Below are 19,215 nucleotides of genomic sequence, written 5' to 3' on the forward strand. Positions count from 1 at the left end.
GAAAAGGCACCTCCAGGTACTGAGGCCATCCTGGGGACCCTGGGCAACAGCACAGCAGGACAGCACCATCCGTCATGCAAAGGAGACAGGGCAGTAGCCCCTCCTTGGAAACACTGTTGGGTCCTTAAGACCATTTTGACCTTTTCCCCTTACATTTCACAGGCAGAACTGAAAGAATCTATTTTTGTTTTGTTTTCCTTCTTAAGAGCCACTTTCTCTAGATCTGACAACTCTGAGCACTGTGCCTGATCAGATAGTGAATGTTTACACGCGACGGTCAGTGTTTCCAAACTGCTCCATTGTTCCCAGCATCCAGCGGTGAAGCCCCGATGCCCATCAGGACAAGAAAGCAGCAGCAGAGGAAGGAAGGGTTTCCTGCCCAACCAGAGCAGTCCTGTTTAAATCAGAGATGGAGTTAACTACACATTCAAATATATGCACGCAAAACCCTGGAACAGCTTGGCTGGCTCTGCCTTGCATAATAGTATCAAACCTCAGTGAACCGTGTTTAACAGAACAGGGTGAGATGACACTGCAGTGCTGGCAACAAGGCAGGCAGAGGAAGGAGCACAACTGTCCTTTATTTATTTGTCCCTCTGGAAAAAAAAAACATTTGCTCTGTTGCCATCCTGCGATTTATCTCTGCCCCACTGCAATTCTTCAAATGTGCTAAGTTGGTTGAGAGATTTTGGGTGAAATTTTACAGCCCGGCTGTTGTGTAGATTTGGGTTGCTTTGCTGATTAGAGTACTGTATGTATTTTATTAATAACTGTGTTTATCCTCAGCTTTAGGGTTCATCTCTCCAGCGGGAGCGGGTTTCTTCTTTGAATTCACACAGCAGGACATCAGTGATGCTTAGGCACTTGACAACATGGTAGATGTGAAGATCTGCTGCAAAATCTGAGGGATCTCTTTGGTATCCATGGCAATAAAAGAACGACCTGCTGGTAGTGTCCTCTGCAGCCTAAAGAGGAGAATGAGGGACAAGACACAATTACCATTTCAAATTATCTTCCTCACCACAAACCAGGGTTCCTTAAGAATGGATGTTTTTCCTTTTGAATACCTTGCCAACCCATGTCATTCACGCCGCTGTCACCACGCAATTAAAGGCTTGGGAAAGAAACAGTGGGAGGAAGCGCTGAGAGCAGCAAAGTCGCAGAGGTCCTTTCAGCGAGACAATCAAGCCTGTTGCTAGAGATTTCTATTCACGTCCTCTTCCTGACGTGCAAAATCTCTGCTTTGATTAAGGTACCAGTGATACCACAAGGTATTACAGCAACTTGTTTCTGAGGGCAGCTAGAGATTTACTCTGGAAATGAAGATATTTACTTATTCTGAATAGATTACCATGAATCCACAGCTCTTTCAGTTCAACACCTCCAAGTGATTCTAAATGTGCTCTTTGTATTTCCTCTTTGAGATCGCAGTAGATTAGATGGAAAGGTATTTTTCTGCCAGTATTAGCCTGACACATTTTTATTCACAGCTTAACCCCCCCTTAAAAAAGCTAAACCAGATGCACATTACAAACCCCATCTCCCTCATGTCCAGACAGCAGGCTTGGAATTTTTTTTTTTCACAGCTTTTTAAAGGAGTTTGTGCATCACACCATTTCTCCAATGCTAAGTTAAGTCTCACTTTTAAAGTGAGTTTCTAAAAAAGCTGCAACAGAGAATTCCCTTCTCCTTCCCCCACAGCAGTTACAGGAAAGCTTTGTCTGATTCTGCACTTCCACGTACATAGAAATGTATTTCAGTGACAGCATTGTGAGCATTTTCCATACCCAGTGAACTAGGCAATTATAAGATCTCGTCTTACACAGCAGGATACGGTCAATGCCTTTTTTTTTTTTTATTCCTAGCAGAAGTAAAAGGACCTTCTGTAATTATAATCTTTTGAATGAATTCTTTTTTCATGCATAACACACATCTGATGTATAGACCTGCAAGACATGACTAACGCTGGCTGTGCAGCTGTATCTTTCAAGCCTTTTCTGATTAAAACTAAGTAGTAAGGACCAGTTCCCTTTGGGCCTTCTCTCATTCTGCTCTAGTTGAAGACTCAAACAGAAGCAGAAAAGGCACTGTTGATATTTGTGGCTAATACCAGCATTTTACTGCATGTGCTGGTCCGTGGTGGATATGGAACATCACCTGGGACAGAATTTCCTTATTGTTCCCTGTGCCCAAACAATTTGAAGTGAAGTTACGTAGTGGCACTAAAAATAGGCATATTGGCTCAGACTCTCCAAAGAAATTAGTTGTCTAATGCAAGGGGAGTATCTGAGTCAAATGTTTGGCAGTTTTAAAGACTATTAAACTCCAGTTTCTCTTGCTTTAATCTCTTTCCTTAGGCCCACACGCATCCAAACCCCACAGCAGACAATGGCAAAGGCACCATATCTCCATCATGATTACACAGTGATATTATATACGGGGATGGTGCACATCCTCCCATGGGAGGACGGCTTCAGGTGCTCCCTTTGGATGCTCAGAATGCTCTGAACTGGCTGGTCATAACTGCAAGGACCCATGTACCAGTCTCCTTCCTGACACAAGCCCAAGCTACTGCTTCTTGGTAGTACATAAAAAAACCCAGAATGATGGATGAAAACTTGGACACGAGCTGACAGTGTGCACTTGCAGCCCAGAAAGCCAACTGTGTCCTGGGCTGCATCAAAAGGAGTGTGACCAGCAGGTGGAAGGAGGTGATTCTGCCCCTCTGCTCTGCTCTGGTGAGACCCCACCTGGAGTCCTGTGTCCAGCTCTGGAGCCTCAGTACAGGAAAGACATGGACCTGTTGGAAAGGGGCCAGAGGAGGGACCTGAAAATGGTCAGAGGGCTGGAACAGCTCTGCTGTGAGGACAGGCTGAGAGAGTTGGGGTTGTTCAGCCTGGAGAGAAGGCTCTGGGGAGACCTTGTGGCCTTTTAATACATAAGGGGGCTTATAAGAAGGACAGAGTGACTTCCTCCCAGAGCCTGTAGTGACAGGACAAGGGGCAATGGTTTCAAACTGAAAAGGGTAGGTTTAGATTGGACATAAGGAAGAATTTTTTCATGACAAGGGTGGTGAAGACACTGGCACAGGTTGCCCAGAGAAACTGCAGATACCCCATCCCTTGAAGTGTCCAAGGTCAGGCTGGATGGGGATCTGATAAATGTGAACTAGTGACAGGTGACCCTGCCCATGGCAGGGGTTTGGACTAGATGATCTTTAAAGGTCCCTTCCAACCCAAACCATTATATGATTTTAAGATTCTATGATCAAAACCTTAGTGCTGACCACCAGCATGGGCAACTATGCCTAACTTCACTGCAATAAAAGCACAGTTTAGATTTATGATTACTGGAAACAGAGAAAGTTATATTAGGGATAAAACAAATACACTTACCTATCTGCCTGGTCTCCTAAGGATCCTATAAATATGGCAAAAGCATTGACTTGAGCATTGGTAGTCAAGACCTGGGCAAACCTTGATGGCTCAATCCCGTATCGCTCGAGATTTGCGTCACTCAAGACGATAACAAAATACTCGTCAGCCTCTTCCTTGCCGATTTCACGAATGGCGTGCTCCGTCCCTTCCAAGGTATGGTCTCCACTCATGCAGAACTGAGCGTGGGCATGCATGGTCTTTGTGCACAGCATAACCAAGTGGAAAGATGTAAGATGACTTTATGAATAAACATTCACTTCAGCTGGCACAAGGGGAGTGAATATTGAGTTATGCTACATTAGGGGATGCTTCAGAAATGTAGACAGTGCTCTAGCTACTATAGAAGATGCAGCTTTATGTACAAAATACATCATATTTTAAGTCAAGCATCAGTTCTTAAAAACATCATCGGTCAAACAAACAAAATCCACTCATGGACAGAATTAGACTAGACCTTAAGGAAGGTAAAATACTTTGATCAGCTGCAGTTTGAGTGGCCACATTCTTGTCTGTTTAAGGAAGAGAACAGTGCTTTGTTTCCTAATACTGTGACCAGCTCCTGGCTGTTTATAATTTGCACTAGACTTCCAAACCCTAGTAAGGTCATAGTTATTATCAAATATCTGACTCCTGACAGTGGCAGCAAGGTTTAAAAATGTTGGAACATTTTGTTGGAGCTTTTATGAAACAAATGTACTGTTTTCATTGATGAAGCTGTCTCCTGTGCAGAAGGCAAGGAATTTTAGACATTAGAAGATCCTGTCCTTCTAACCCAAGTAACTGCTGATCTTTCAATAACGTTTTTTGAAGGAAGCTCAACCACACAGTTCTAATGTATCAATCTGCCAGCCAGGTAAATCCTAAAATATACTCAACTTTTCTTCATCCTACTGCAGTAAAATCTTCGTGAATATACTCACTTTGCAATTGTGATTTAACACATTTTCAGTCTAGCGTTGACATATCTTCCCACTGCTACTGTGACACATAACTTCTTGAAAGTACCAAGCTTACCCCTCTACAGTTTAAACTGGTCACTTATGCACTAATAATATCACCACATGATTAGGTAGAGCTACCTATATCACTGTACAATGCTTGGAACTTCCTACATGCTTTGACAGCTAGTCAAAATTACACATTTGTGACACAGCAGTCCAGAAAAAGGCATATCTAGCTTCTACTCTTTTGGCAGAATTTGTTTTCTGATGTGTTTCTGGAAGGCCCTGTTTCAGTTTTATGCAAATACACCGATTTGGCTTTCGTGTCTTTCTTTCATTTTACTCTTGCTGTGTTTTGCATTCTGTGACCCACCTACAATTTTATCTTTGCAGTCATAAAATCCTTAATTATCCAGCATCACTTATCAGTAGGATTTACCTTAAGAATCTCTAATCTTTGCTTATTGTTCTTGGGAACTTTGTCACTCCCAACCAAGGCGATGTTGAAGCCATCTCCTGAATGTCCAACAATATCGTACTGCAAGAAAGAAACTTCATCAGTCATCTGTTCGTCACGAATGGCCCTTGGGTTACAATGACACGAGACAGATCAAAGGCAATTCGCTTTCAACAAGAAAACCTGAATACTGTTCCCTGTTTCTGTTTTATGAGCTGCTTAAGGGAACTACTTGCAATTTCTCACTGACACGAAAACATGGGAAAGAATTACGAAATAATGAAATTAAAGAACAGTTATTTCCACGATCTGTTTTTCACATTATCCCAACAACTGCTGAGCGGTGATGCATAAGATCAAGACCTTGCCCTCTCGCATTGTCTGTGTATTTTTTTAAAGTAGCAATTTTTGTCCTCTTGAGTCTGACAAACAAGAAGTGCATTGTTTGAGAGTAGCTCCCATGTTTGATGGATCATTTGTGTGACCTCATCCTGCTCTGAAAAGAAAAAAAGTATTACAAGCCTTCTTTTTTGGAAATCAGCACTCCTTATTTTTGTGCATAACAGATCAAAGTTATTGCTGAAAGTATGTAGAGAAGTGAATTCCAAGAGTCTCTGTACGTTGTCAAAGGAAACAGTGTGCACATAGTTCTCCTGTGAAAGATCCTGCAAAAACATGACATGTAGGGCTATAATAGTTCAAATACCACGTTGAACAAATAATTTAATATTGGGAAGGCCTGTGTTTTATGTGAGATTTTTATTGTTGATGCATGAAAACCAAGACAAGCTGAGTTATGGCAAGGTCCTGACCTGCCCTTTGTGTTGTGGATGTGGCAGTTACCCCAGGGAGAACAAAAGTGGATTTAAGAGCTGCCTGCACCAAGTAACAGAGCACAGTGCACAGATCCTGAGCCCAGGGAGACCTGACCTAACAGTTCCCCAACACGAACATGCCTGGATTTCCCCCGACAAGCTGGCACAGACCTGTCTTTAGTTGACAGGGAGCCCTTGTGCAATATTTTGCCTTTCTGTTATCCTTCATTCAAGTACTGCCTACAGGTCCCTGCTGGGTTCACCATCCCTAATTCCCACATAATCATTTGGTAAAAGGCAGGTCTGTTCCTCAAAGCTTTTCTGTCTTTTCTTTCCTATTGAAGAACACTTGAGTTGGTATAAGTTGCATCCTGGAGACATGGTATTCTTTATTGACAAAGCTCTTTTTATTTGTTTCCATACCACTGATTTGCTTAAAAATACATCAAGAGTAAAAGAAAGCTATAGCAGCTGGAACAATGCTTTTAAACATGACACCTCCCTCTGCAAAACAGCAAATGTGCCACATACTATAGATTATTTCACCCAGAGTCAGACCATTTTATGACAGCCCCACATAACCCAGACTTCCTTCCCCTAGGAAATCTTTTATATAAAACCTTTATATAACCCAGTCCCCATGTCTTCCCATTTCATTCTGCCCTGTTGGCTTTTCTGCTCAGCTCTTCCATTTCTACTATTTGCTACCCAGTCTGATGTAAAGCTCCCAGTCTGCCACATGCTTTCTTTTCAAAACCCATTATTACCAATACTGCTTCAGACTTGTTTTTTTTCTGATGAATATTTAGCTGGTGTTTCTGTCGTCCTCAAACTCTTATCTTTACTGAAGAGACATCACAAATGAAAATACACACATTTTGAGAATAATGTTGAGGTTACATTGAGCATACTTCTGAATTAATACAGGAATGAATCCATAATGTGAACCACACACAAAGAGACTCTGCATGTGTATTGTTTTAAAAACTAGAGATTATTTGAATCAGGGGAACTAAATAAAGCGGTGGTTTAATGGAGTGGAAAATACACAGCGCTAATGTGGTTCTTACGTAATGTCAGAAACGTCCACAGATCTTCAGGGTAGGCTCTTAATTACGAAACCCTGCACATCCTTGGCTGAGCAGTTCTGTATTTGGTATCACTTTTAAATCAACAACCTAATTATGTAAAGCAAAATGCTGTCATTCTCCAGTGTTAAAAGAAGCCTGATTCCTTCGTAATGAGCTCCTTCCCGGCGTTCCACGGACCTCTCCCAGCAGGTGTCCTGGTATCAGCTCTGCCACACTGAGTTCATGGGAACGGGCCAAACTTTCCTATTTGGGAATACCATTTTGGTTCTTGGTACACACTAATAATGGACCAACCTTTCATCTCAACAAGGCTGGGTGTAAACTCAGTGTGACAGTCCATGTAAAGGGAACTGCTGTAGCTCTGAGATGAAACACCAGAGGTTGACCCTACGGTTGGGTCCCCTCTGCATTCCTGCACAAGGCGGGAATGTACAACCCAGGGAGGGGCAAGGTGAGGCTGAAATGATCTGAGCAAACTATCGCAGGCAGGTAAAGCCATTCACCTGGGAACATCACGTCCTGCCTGCTCCCTTCTTGGCCAGCTCTTTATAATTATCCGTGTGTGCCCACGCATGCACCGCAGTACATATATTTAAAAGATGTTATCTGTTTTTTTGTTTCTTTGCTGACAGTTCACTACGCTACTTGTGATTACAAAAGTGTGGTGAGGCAGAAGGGAAGAAGTGCCTGTTTGCTTTGTCCTGGCTGCTGCATTCTGGGTCAAATGGGGCCTCCTGAAAAGTAGGGTGAGATCCCACTAACCCTGAGCTCCTGCACTGTGGAACAGAAATGCTGTGGGCATCAGCCCTCCCGTGCTGGTCCTCATGGTCCTCTGATCCCCTGGAAGTCAAGTCACGGACAAGTAGGGGCCAAAATCCAATGAGAATGAGGTTGATTTTGGGCAGTTTAGCTTCCCAAACTGTGAGGTAAGATGAGTTCTTATGTCCCAGCAAAGGTGGGGACAGGCAGGCAACAGCACTGACTTGGGCTGACTTAAGTCAGCATAAGACTGTGGCCTGGGAGAAAAGGGATGGAGCAGGCTCACAGCCAAGCTTTAGAGGTGACAGAAGGGAGATGGTTTCCCACAGGAAGGTATGGAGTCTTCTGCAACTTAGCAAAACAGAGTCTGGGACTGAGTTAAACTGGAGTGAGGAACTCCAGCTCCGCAAAGGCGAAGAAGGAGAATTTATATCTATCTCTCATCAAGGTTTTCTTTCAGTAAATTATTACCTCCTGCTAATTTGTGTTCTAGTAAAATGAACCCTTGGTAATTTGATATTATCTTGGTGCGTTCATTTTAAAGAAAAGGTGCAGACAGGTTCCCAGGGAACCCAACACATGCAGGCACATTCACGCTTTGTCAGAACCAGTTTCCTTCCTTTGCACGAGTGCTGGAGCTAAAGACGAGAACAGAAAAAGTGCCTTTGAAAAGCAGGGATCTGATGCATTTTTCTCATAAATTCCCCAGAATAATTTATGTGGATGGATTTAAAAGTGAGGGAAGAGCTTGCTCTGAACTGACTTTACTTTTGTTTTACAAAATAGATTGAAAGCGTAGGCTCTCAGGACACGTCCAGCAGCAAAGTACGTGTTTGCCGCAGTGCAGGCTTAATTGAATTAATTTATTATTGTGGTACACAGCGGCTCGTTTTCAAATAGCCTCAGGTACACAGAGACAAGGATTGCTCTGTTCAGGGCTTTGAGTGCACAGTATGTAAACACGTCTCTCGAAATAGCATCATTTTGTTGGTTTCTTTTCTTATTGGTTAAAACAACCCCTGTTCCACTGCCACATTTTGCACTGAATGGATGGTTGCTGCTGCCTAAAATGGATAAAATGGAAGACTTTGTCTTCTGCAGCTGCCATGCCAAAAGGTTTAATTTCTGATGGCATTTAAAAAGCTGAAAGAAGATGCATGCTGAATGTAAACAGCAGTGTGAATTGGACAGGCCTCTGCTGGAGGGCTAGATCTTTATAAATTCATCTCTTCTTTGGACAACACTGAAAATGATTTTTTTCTGAATTTATTTCAAACCTTTTGTTTATTATTGAAAAGAAACTATTCTGCCAAGCATGTGAAACTTGTCTTCTTTTCCTGAATTAACAGTGCTGCCTCCATAGTAAATTCTACAAATGGGGAATACTGAAGTGAGCATATAAAATCTGCAACATCCCTTTAATATAGCCATAAATATCAATTCAGGCTTTTCCTAACAGTTGCATAACATGCCATTTATTGAACCACTTACAATTTTTAAACGCTTCCTAAAATTGCTGTTGCATAATTTACTGGACACACCTCCTAAATCTGCCATCATGTGTGCAAATGACGGTAATTAGGGATGATCTAAAACCATATGGTTTGTGTGACAGATGGAATATCACCTCAGATAAAACAAAGAACAAACTGCCCTTCTGTACATTTTCAAATAATTGGCACATAAAATGAGATGTACAAGAGATGTAAGAATAATCCTGCAAAATAATTGCTTGTTATAACATACATATAAGTGATGCATTCACACATTTAAAGGGGTCAAGGGACATTTGTAGGAACACACTTCCATTATTAGTATGAGACTGAGAATGTGGCTTCTATTATCTCAGTCAATCCCACTCTTTTCTTTAATAAAGCACTTCAGAAGAAGCGTGGATGAGATGACATTGGAGGACGGCTTTGAAAATATGGCTTTTAATTTAAATGGATTTCCCGACTGTGGGATGAGCCTCCCAGTTCCCCCTTGACAAGGAATGATTCACTGCCGGCACTTACATGGAAGCAGGCAGGTTGTCCTACGCAAAGCACAAAAAACTGACAAATATGTGCTGGCACTTGTCTGACTTTTTATGAAGGATAATTTTGTTACATGCTTGGAACAGTCACATACCCAATACTTAGCTCTTCTGTATAAGGAGGTGTTCTCTAAGTGTTCACCACTTTCATTCAGTGTTGTAAAGACCAATCAGACAATCAACATCATCAGTGACACCAAGGGGTACCACACATGGGGAAAGCTGAGCTGGTAGGATGAAACAACTGAGGAAAAACTCATCTGAATCGTTCACAACCTCATTCAACAGAGAACCAAACCAAGCACCAGCAGAAAAGGGATCTTGAACCAAGAACCTGTTTCCAAAGTTTGCACTGCACTCAGACAGCAGAAGGGAACCTCACTATTTAAACCCCCTTTGAAAGGTTGGCGCAACAAGACTGATGGTCCCTCAGGTTCAACACATGTTGTACAAGAAACCTCTCAAATTCGCAGCTCATGTCGTCGTGACCCTGGCAGATGGGGCTACAAGAGGAACGAATAACAGCACGTGTTGCTAAAAGCCAAAAAAGTCTAATTTTATAAAACTGCTCTTGGAAGGCAAGAAGAAGATAAGGAAGAAAAAGAAAAAAAGTGATAAATTGCAGATTTCTCATTGCGCACAACACAGTTGTGTGTTCTTTTCTCTGTTTTTCATGAGGTTCCTCTTTCAGACATGAGAAATGCATACTATTTTTGCAGACATACCCAAACTTCAGCTTTGTCCTGATAAAAATCAGCAGCATCTTGCAAAATGTCCATGTTTTAGAGACTGGAGTCACCGATATTTTAAAATAATCACTGTCTTGCTTACTCTTTGAAGACCTAATTACACTCACTAGAAAATGAGGAACCAGCACATGTTCTGGTTATCGGTTGAATTTATGCAGGTGTAGCAACTGCCATACGAGATTACACACACACACAAAATAATATGTATTTTTGAGCTGGAGATCTCAGAAATGCTGTTTATTTTTATCAAAGGAGTGATTTAAAGAGTCCATCAGCACATGCACAGAAGATCTCTCATATGAGAGGACTGTGAAATGTCAGTTAAAAAGAGAAACTTTAGCCTAATCATTGGATCATGTTAAGAATATGGTTCTAACACGACTAGCTAATAAATGCTTCATTTTGGGGGATAAATGTGCTTGTTTTGGGGGATGACTTCAGTGGCCAGTGAAACACAAGACCACACCTTGTTTGCTATCCTAGTCATCTCTGGTCTACTCTTGTAAATATTATGCTTAGAGCGAATCAAATCCCAATGAGACAGCACAGAGAGATGTGGAAGAAGAAGAAAACAACTTTTCTTCCCTTGGGCAAAAGCAGCTCTGAAGTTGACAGAGTTCACACTGGCTCTGACCAGCATTGAACCAAGGGGCTGTTACTGGCCCCCCAAAGTTCTCTATCCAGTGGAAGGAGCCCTTAAATGGAGGAGAGTTATCCTAGAGGCAACTGAAGTTGAACAGGTGAAGAAGCTGATGACAACTTCTTTTCCTTGGTATGTCACTAAAGTTTCTAGCATCTTCCACACCACTTTTTTTAAGTATAACACCAGCCTTACAGCTCTCTTGACTCAGATTGTAAGGATAACATTACTACTCCAGCCATACTATCATCAAAGAGTAGCAATTTTCACATCTAATACCTGCACATAGTTTTTGTGTGTTTTTATAAATGGCAAGTGGTTGTTAGAGAGGCACGTTTACTGTCACAACTAACTGCATTTTGAGCTATTTGCCTGGCCAAATACACAGTTTCACCTATATGTGTGGCAAAACACTGGCCAATAGCTACTAGTGCCAAGCAAAATGTAATAATCTATATTAGACACAAAGGGAGATGAAAGGTAATGAAACAGACTTTAAAAATCCCAGACCTGAAGACAGTACTTTAAGATCTTACTAATTCTGCATAGTGGGCTGCCTGTCTGTCTGTCTTCTTCTACAAGTTATTCCTTCACCATGCAGCTGAGGGTCATGTCTGGGCCCTCAGCTATAGAGCTGCACTGGAAATAAGGACAGCTGGTTATCTACCACTGCACTAAATCCTTTTTTCAGTGTCGTCACCTTCTAAGCCACTGTCCTCTGCCGTGTAAATATAAAATAATTGATTGTTCATAACAAAAGCAGAATGGCTGTAGTAGAACAGAATGAACAACTGTCCCTGGGTCACTGTTTCCATTTTACTCACGATTTTATCAGATCCTTGATTGTAACTGCTCCAAACCGAGCAGTTCTTGCCCACTTAGCCACTTCTTGTATGGGGACACTTCCATGCCCTTTGTAATCTTTGTCACCCTCTCTTCTTTTTCAGCTCTGCAATAACTTAAGTGAGATGGGGACAAAAGCTGCACACATTATGCGTGATCTGAATGCACTGTGGATGTTTACAGCAACATACTGATGCTTTCTGCTTTATTCTCTGTTCTTTTGCTGATAGTTTCTAACATTCAATTAGGTTTTTTGACAGCTGGTGGGCATTGAGTGTTCAAAGAACCATACAACATAATTACAAGATTTATTTCTAGAGCACTAATATATAGCTGAGAGTGAAAACTAACAGATAGCTCGGACCTCCTCAAAATCAGGATTATTTTCTTCCATCTGCAGCACTTGACATTTAATAGCACTGAACACCATCTGCCATTTTATTTCCTAGTCATTGTTTACGGCCAAGTCCTCCAACTACTTGCAGCTGGATTTTCCTTTTTGCTTTCCCAAAGAACTTCATACAACCATGAACTTTTGTCAACTCACTCTCCATCCCCTTTTACAGATCACTTATGCATATACAGAATAACATAACAACATGAACTTTGGCACAAATCCTAACGCAGTTCCACCAGTGACCTTTCTTCACTTCTTTGTTCTAAAAAATGACCACTTAGTCTGTTTTCTGTATTTTAAGCAGTAGTTCATTCATCTGAAGGCTTTCCCTTACTACCCCAAAGCAGTATCATTTCTTCATGAGCCGCTGGTAAGGGACTTTGTCAAATTATTTTGGCTAAAGAAACTCTATCAAGCAACCTTGCTTGTCACATACATACAGACTCTTCAGAATGTGTTATTTCCCTTTACAAAAACATGTTGACTATACCCAAATATATCATATTTATCTTTGTGTCCACTATCTCTATTTCATCTTCCTTTACAGATGATCCTGCATTTGGCCATATTAATATGTGAGTTGCTCAGATATGCCCGATTTACCAAGCTACATAAACTGTGTTGTGTAATTACACATTGCCCTCTTAATTGCCCTGTTAATACCTGTCATTAGCTTCTCTGTCATCAGTGAGCAGGAGATACATGAGCAGCTGAACCAATAAACTGCCCACTTCCCATGATTTTCTTAACTGCAGTTGAGTTCCCACATCGCTTCTCAGGGCCAAGATCTAAGCTTACGGTCACAACATTTTCTCCAACATGAATACAAACAGACTTTCTATCCGGCCTATTTTCATGACATTCGCAGGATTTAGTGTCTTTGGGAACAAAACCACTCTCTCAAGTCTGAAATTGGGCAACATACTGTGTATAAGCATGTGTAAAGGGGACAAAGGATGACTGCTAGCAAGTATGGTAGCACACACCTGGTTTCCTCAGGAAGTAGGGTATAAACATAATGCCTGTCTCCTTTTATAGCCTTTTCCCTGTGAAATGGAAGTCTGAATGATTATACTTCGGAAGATATGCCAGAAGTGCCTGCCTCCACACGGCCTGTTTTTGTACAGGAGATTCGGTAGAAGAACAGAAACCTGTAGGATTGTGCTGCCATAGGAACAATGTGAAGTAGACCTTGCTGAATTGATCTGGACTAAGTTTTCTATTAATTTTCTTTAGGAGATTTTACATTTTGTTCAGACGTGTTTTAGATCTTATGTTTGAGACGTTCTTCAGTAAATGCATTGGACATCTTTATTCTTCCTTTAAACACTGAGTTTGTCAAGAATTAAGTCAAGACTGGCTATTCCTGGTTTTTTTTTAAGGTTATAGAAACATACCCTAGAACTTGTTTAGGGTATAAAATTTATTTACATTTCCTTTTCAGGCTACTGTTAAATAACATTTGGAACCTAATATCTTTCAGTACAAGAAAGTTATTTTTTTCCTTTCAGGTAACTGAAAGAGAACACAAGTCATGGACAAAGAAGATTAGTCTTTTCCCATGACAAAGTACTACTGTCTGTACTCTGAGCAGATGGAAAGGTTGGGCATCTTTGCATGTCCTGAAGCTCGTGTTTATTTGTGTTCTGTAGGCTTAAGCATTTCAAAGAAACAAACAAACAGAAAAATACAGAAAAATGCAGCATATTTCACTAAATCAAAACCTTAAAAGTCTTAGACTGAATTCTTCCCTGCTGAAGTGTGCAATGTTTCTTATCCACTCACTAGTATTATTTTTCAGGTTGCTAGAAACAGATTAATGTCTTTATTTCCTTGCGGGAATGAATAATGTCCTTTGGCTAGACTGACTGCTGAAGCACTTTTTCCACTACTCCACACAGCCTTTGCAATAACCACAGAGCTCATAGCCCAGCTGTAATTACCTTGAATTTGTGCTCATAATTCTCAAAAGCTTCCATGACCATGCAGACAGCTTCCATGGAGCGCTCCAGGCGTCCGTCCACCCCGTTGAAGCGGTACATGCTGCCCGAAACATCCACCACCAGGCGCAGGTGCTTCGGTTTCTGCTGGGGGCTCCCAGGCTGACAAAGAAACACAGCAGAAAAATAAACCCAAAACAATCGAAAGGAGAAAGCTAAATATCAGCAAGGATAAAACATCTCAGAAAGAGAACACAATGCACTTTGCGAAGCAAGAAAGTTTTATCCGGTACAGATTATTTTTTAAAAAAGAATACAAATATTTTCAGGTTTTTTCTAACTGTTTCAGACCGGTTACTTAAGAGACACCTTGCTTCATTTTTTCCTCTCACCTTCAATGACTGGAAACAAAATACCTTGAAAAATTCCACGCATGATCGTCAGGAAAATACTTTTTCTGTCTCAATTTTGCTTCTCAACATTTTATTTCAGCAAAAAGACTCGAATTTGCTCTTTCTGCCAAGGCTCATAATGGAAATGCTTTCTCTTGGCTTACAATACTAACAGGGACCCATGTATGACTGTAAAAACTTGTCTGCTAAGGTTAATCACATTCCAAAAATGTTTGAATTCTTGTTCTGATTAACTACTCGTTTCTTCCTCATTCTGATGCTGAAATCATTATTTTTTCCTGAAAACAATCCCCATCTGTTTTAACGATTTTTGGCACAGTACTTTCAAGGGAGGTGTTTTATTTAGTGTGCAATGGGATGAATCTGGATTCATGTACAAGGCTTCTAAAGATGATCTGGCAAAAACCACGTCACATTAAAACCAAATAACTAAAATGCTTCTTTTACCTGTACTTGGTTACAAGCACTTGTGTGCTTTATTCTTTAAATTACACTCTTAATAGACCATGGCATCCCTGTTCTCCCAAAAACAAAGGGAGAGAGAGGGCCCATTAAATTCTACATTTATTTTGGTTTTTTATTCAAAACCTAAAGGTATTTTTTTTTTCCCCTAACTGAACTATTTTTAAAGAGCCTTAAAACAGATACATTGAGTAAATACATTTTGAAAAAACGGAGAAATGAAGATCTAATAACTTTTACTGATCTTTCACAAGCGCAGTGCCAAGTTCCATAAAGTGTTCAAAGGAACAGACGTCAGGACCAAATAGCATAAAAATATAATACCAGCGATTCATCAGATGTGGGCAGCTGATGTGCAAAAAGATGTTGCACTCAGCTATTTTTAAAAAATTCTCAGTGTAGTTAAACATTGCAATCTGTCATTAAGTATTGCTGTTAAATATTATGGACTAGCCCCACCAGTTTTGGCCAGGTTTCCTTGGTCTGATTCAAGTGGTTTCTCTGTTGCTGATTCACACAGGCCTAAACATCATGTCTGCTAAGCACTGGCTGAACTCATCCATAGGGCCACACAACTTTATCGTATTTTAATGGCTTTTCCTCACACTTTTTTCCATTATAACTTTTATTCTTGTAAATCCAAATATCTGTGGAAGTTGAAATTCTTCGCATATCATAGAATAAGGAAAAAACATTTATAAAACACCATATATTTTTTTTTTTTCTTTTTAAATTCTGAGGGTATCAGGGTATTTATTCTCAAAAATGAAATTAAGTTACTAAGAAAGTATTTTCCTTTTTCTTAGACAAACAAACAAAATGTTTTGTGCTAATTGCTTTCAGCTGAATAAAATATAAAATAAGAATATAAAATCCATTGCACTGGCTTGAAACAAAGGACTGTCTAGATCAGCATCCTCTCTCTGAGTGGCAAATAGTAAATACATGTGTAGGACTATAAGAAGTGAAGCAAACCTTCCATCTTATGGTTGCCTCTTTCTCTGGGACTTCCCAAGATTCTGCAGAGTTTCTCATCCTGTAACTCACTGAAACTCCACTTATATTTGTACAGCCACTATGAAAACAGCAAACTGGTTAAGCGCTTCCCTACCTTTCCCTGCTACTTGCTGGATACTTACCTGTGGCTCAAGTTCTCCCCGTCGCTTATATATGGCTTTTTCTCCTGTCAGCCCATCAATGATTTTGGCATCATCTAGTTCTCCAACAGCTTGGTGTCTCAGCCATTGTCTCTCCTTACCCTTGGCCTACAACAGAACGGATGCCTTCATTCACTCAGTGATGTGTGTTAGACAATTTAAGACCTACCAAACATGACATATGCATGAATTTTCTTTGAAATGACGTGATAGTTTTGTCATGAGTCAAAGGAATCCAAACACATTTTCACAGCTGTCCTGCTCTTTTCCTCTGAAAAGAAAAATTAACACTGACAAAGAACATGTTCCCTCTGTAATTTTGTCTTAAGTTGTTTCATATATGGGAGTTTAACTGTGGGCTGCAGAAATGTTCAACTTTTTTCTTGCAAATATGCTGGAAATTTGTGTAACAAACCTGTGCATTAATAATATACAACCACAGGGATGTGCATAGCTGACCATTTGTTATGAGTTCTCCAATTAGGCAGTGCAAAGAAAAAACAATCATTGACTTAAAGGTAAAACTAAGCATTATTCACCTTAGGTAATGGCAAATGGTTACTTTTAACATCATATTCATAACAAATTGTATTTTTATTTTAAAATTAAAACCTTGAAAATTGTGATACTCAAGAGACAGTTCACTGAATATTTATTTTATCTTCTTTAAAAGAACACAGGTTATCTACAGCCTGTCTTGACGAACACGCAACACAATTCAGGAACTCAGATATTCATGGAGCTCCTGTACACAGAAGCAAGGACTTAAGACTGAAGGCTCAAGCGTTTTAGTCCTATAAACAACATATTTAAGAACGTTTTCAATTGATAGCTTCATAGCTTCATCACGGTTCATAGTATTTAAGGTTCATCTAAAGACAGCAAAGTCTGCATATATGGGTTTCATGGTTTATTTAATTTCTGCTTAAATCCTCAGGTTGAAGTTGCTTATCCTAGTAGCAAGTCGAGCAAGGAAAGAAGATTTAAAACTTATATATATATAATACATTTGCACTCTCAGCAAACTGCTGGTCAGCGGCTGGAGGGAAATCAAATACCCAGCAGGACACAAACTGCCTTTAACTCTGGTTCTCAGGACTGAAAATCAGTTGCTCTCTGATGAGCAGGAAGTGTTAGACTGCAAATCCCCAATAAACTGCAGAGCTGGGATTTGAGAGGACAAATCTGCATAATTTTGTATAGTTTGAGCAGTCAGATGATGGCTTCTTAAGGCTCAGAGAATCTTTGACTTTGCTTTGGTCAAAATCGATAAGTTTTTCTTTTTGAAGGGTATGGAAGAAGAAGTTCTGGACACCCGACTATTACCTACCATTACTCAAAGCTAATGGACTAATCACTAATTAAAATGATGGGCAGAAAGAATACAAAGCTGTGACAAACACATTTTTTTTCAGTTAGGTCATGTCAAAAGCTTTACAGATGCTTCCTGTTAGGAGGCAAAAACAAGGCCAACACATGGAAACCTCAGCCTTCAAGTAAATCACAGAAAGTTAAAGCAGAAACCATTTCCTAGGTTGTGAATTCGGTCCGTTGTTCTCTCTGATACATCTCTGCAGTGCTACAGTCAACCGAGCTTCAACCCACTTTGGTAGTGGGACATCCATGAGTTTGTTTGTACCACCAACCAGTAGTCTCCACTATCATGAAATATTCTTGGGATGAAATTTGAAGTCCCTTCTCCCACGGGCTCATCAATTCCTTCATTGCTTGAAGAATTGTTTAACATCACAAAAAGATACCTGCAAATTCCAGGTGACCTCTATGTGCTCCACCAAAACACACGGTAGTTTTGCTGCTGCGAAAAACACAGTAGGATAATCCAGGGCAAATTTCTATAAATATTGGAACAGAGGTAGATCCTTAACACTCCCTTTGAACTGTTGTTTTGTCAAATTTGTGTCATTTGCTTCCTTTTGGTAAGCAGGAGGGACAAACAATAGAAGATTATAAAGTCTGAGCAAATTCTCAACCAGTTTCACTACTATTTTTACTGACAATGCTTTAGCTTTGTGGCTATTTGCTGTAGAGGGAATAGCAGTGTGAGAAGAAAATTGCTTTTAACTATGGACATAGCTATTTCATATGTTTAACTATGGACTACCATTTCATATGTTTCGAAGCTTAGGCAACAAAAGCCAGTATTTGAGCTGCAATTTTATTGGAGGAAGAGAGAGGCAACATTCTCTCCTAAAACAGGAAAGAATGCTGACAAAAATCTGACCTAGTGTCTTTTCAAAATAATACAAAAAGTATTTAGACTGCTTAGCATCTGCCTCTTCCATGCAGAATTCCTAAGAATTTATTTCCTTTTACAAAACCTGAAAGAAGTCCCCATAAGGACACGTGCTATATAATGCACATATATGTTACAGAAAAGATTCAAGGCATTTTCAATATATGACTTTCACGAGCTTAAAAGCCATCGAAGTTTAAAAGCATTTACAATTTTAAGAGAAAAACAGAACTATTCCATATGTATCTTGCTTTGATATTTTACTAGAAAGGGTATACAACCCATTACTACTGCAATATACTGCAACCATATTGATTAAAAAAAAGTATATACAATCATTGCGTTGATTTTGAAATTAGAAAAACATGCTAGATGTATCTTATCAGCATCGCAATGGCTGATCACAATACAACACTGCAGTAATTCTATTCACTGACAGAAAAAATTGCAAAAAATTACAAAATTAATTACAAAAAAAAAGCAAAATATAACTGTGATGTCTGTAAATATCACAGAAAAAGTTGTGTATGTGGAGTGATCCCATCTAAATATGTACCTAGTAATGGTATAGGATGGTATTAAAAACTGTCAGTTGTGGTCTCCATGTGGTCTTCTGGGAAAACACTATGCATATGTTCTCTGAGCTGCCAGAATCAGATAATTGTTACTGACGGGGCACAGGGTTTTTTGCATTGTCAGCTCTCTGAGCCACGTTTATTATATTTCATTTTTGCAGCTATGACCAGACAGTTCCCACATGATCTAAATCAGACAGAGCCCCAGGTGACTCAGGCACAGGTTTGCCCAATTTAAATGTCGGTGCCT

General features: G+C 40.1%; 1 protein-coding gene across 1 annotated transcript in view; it reads right to left on the bottom strand.

Moving 5' to 3' along the window:
* Nucleotides 1–856: 856 nt before the first annotated feature.
* Nucleotides 857–19,215, bottom strand: part of VWA8 (von Willebrand factor A domain containing 8) — a gene marked incomplete at both ends in the record, with an annotated part of 186,826 nt that continues 168,467 nt past the window's right edge. Inside the window, 5 exons of the mRNA XM_080349876.1 lie at nucleotides 857–965; nucleotides 3,396–3,634; nucleotides 4,818–4,916; nucleotides 14,108–14,266; nucleotides 16,119–16,244. Coding sequence (XP_080206002.1) covers nucleotides 857–965; nucleotides 3,396–3,634; nucleotides 4,818–4,916; nucleotides 14,108–14,266; nucleotides 16,119–16,244 — 732 coding nt within the window. The remainder of the gene's footprint in view (nucleotides 966–3,395; nucleotides 3,635–4,817; nucleotides 4,917–14,107; nucleotides 14,267–16,118; nucleotides 16,245–19,215) is intronic.

The sequence above is a fragment of the Nesoenas mayeri genome (assembly GCF_963082525.1).
Source record: "Nesoenas mayeri genome assembly, chromosome: 1".
NCBI classification, from domain to species: Eukaryota; Metazoa; Chordata; class Aves; order Columbiformes; family Columbidae; genus Nesoenas; species Nesoenas mayeri.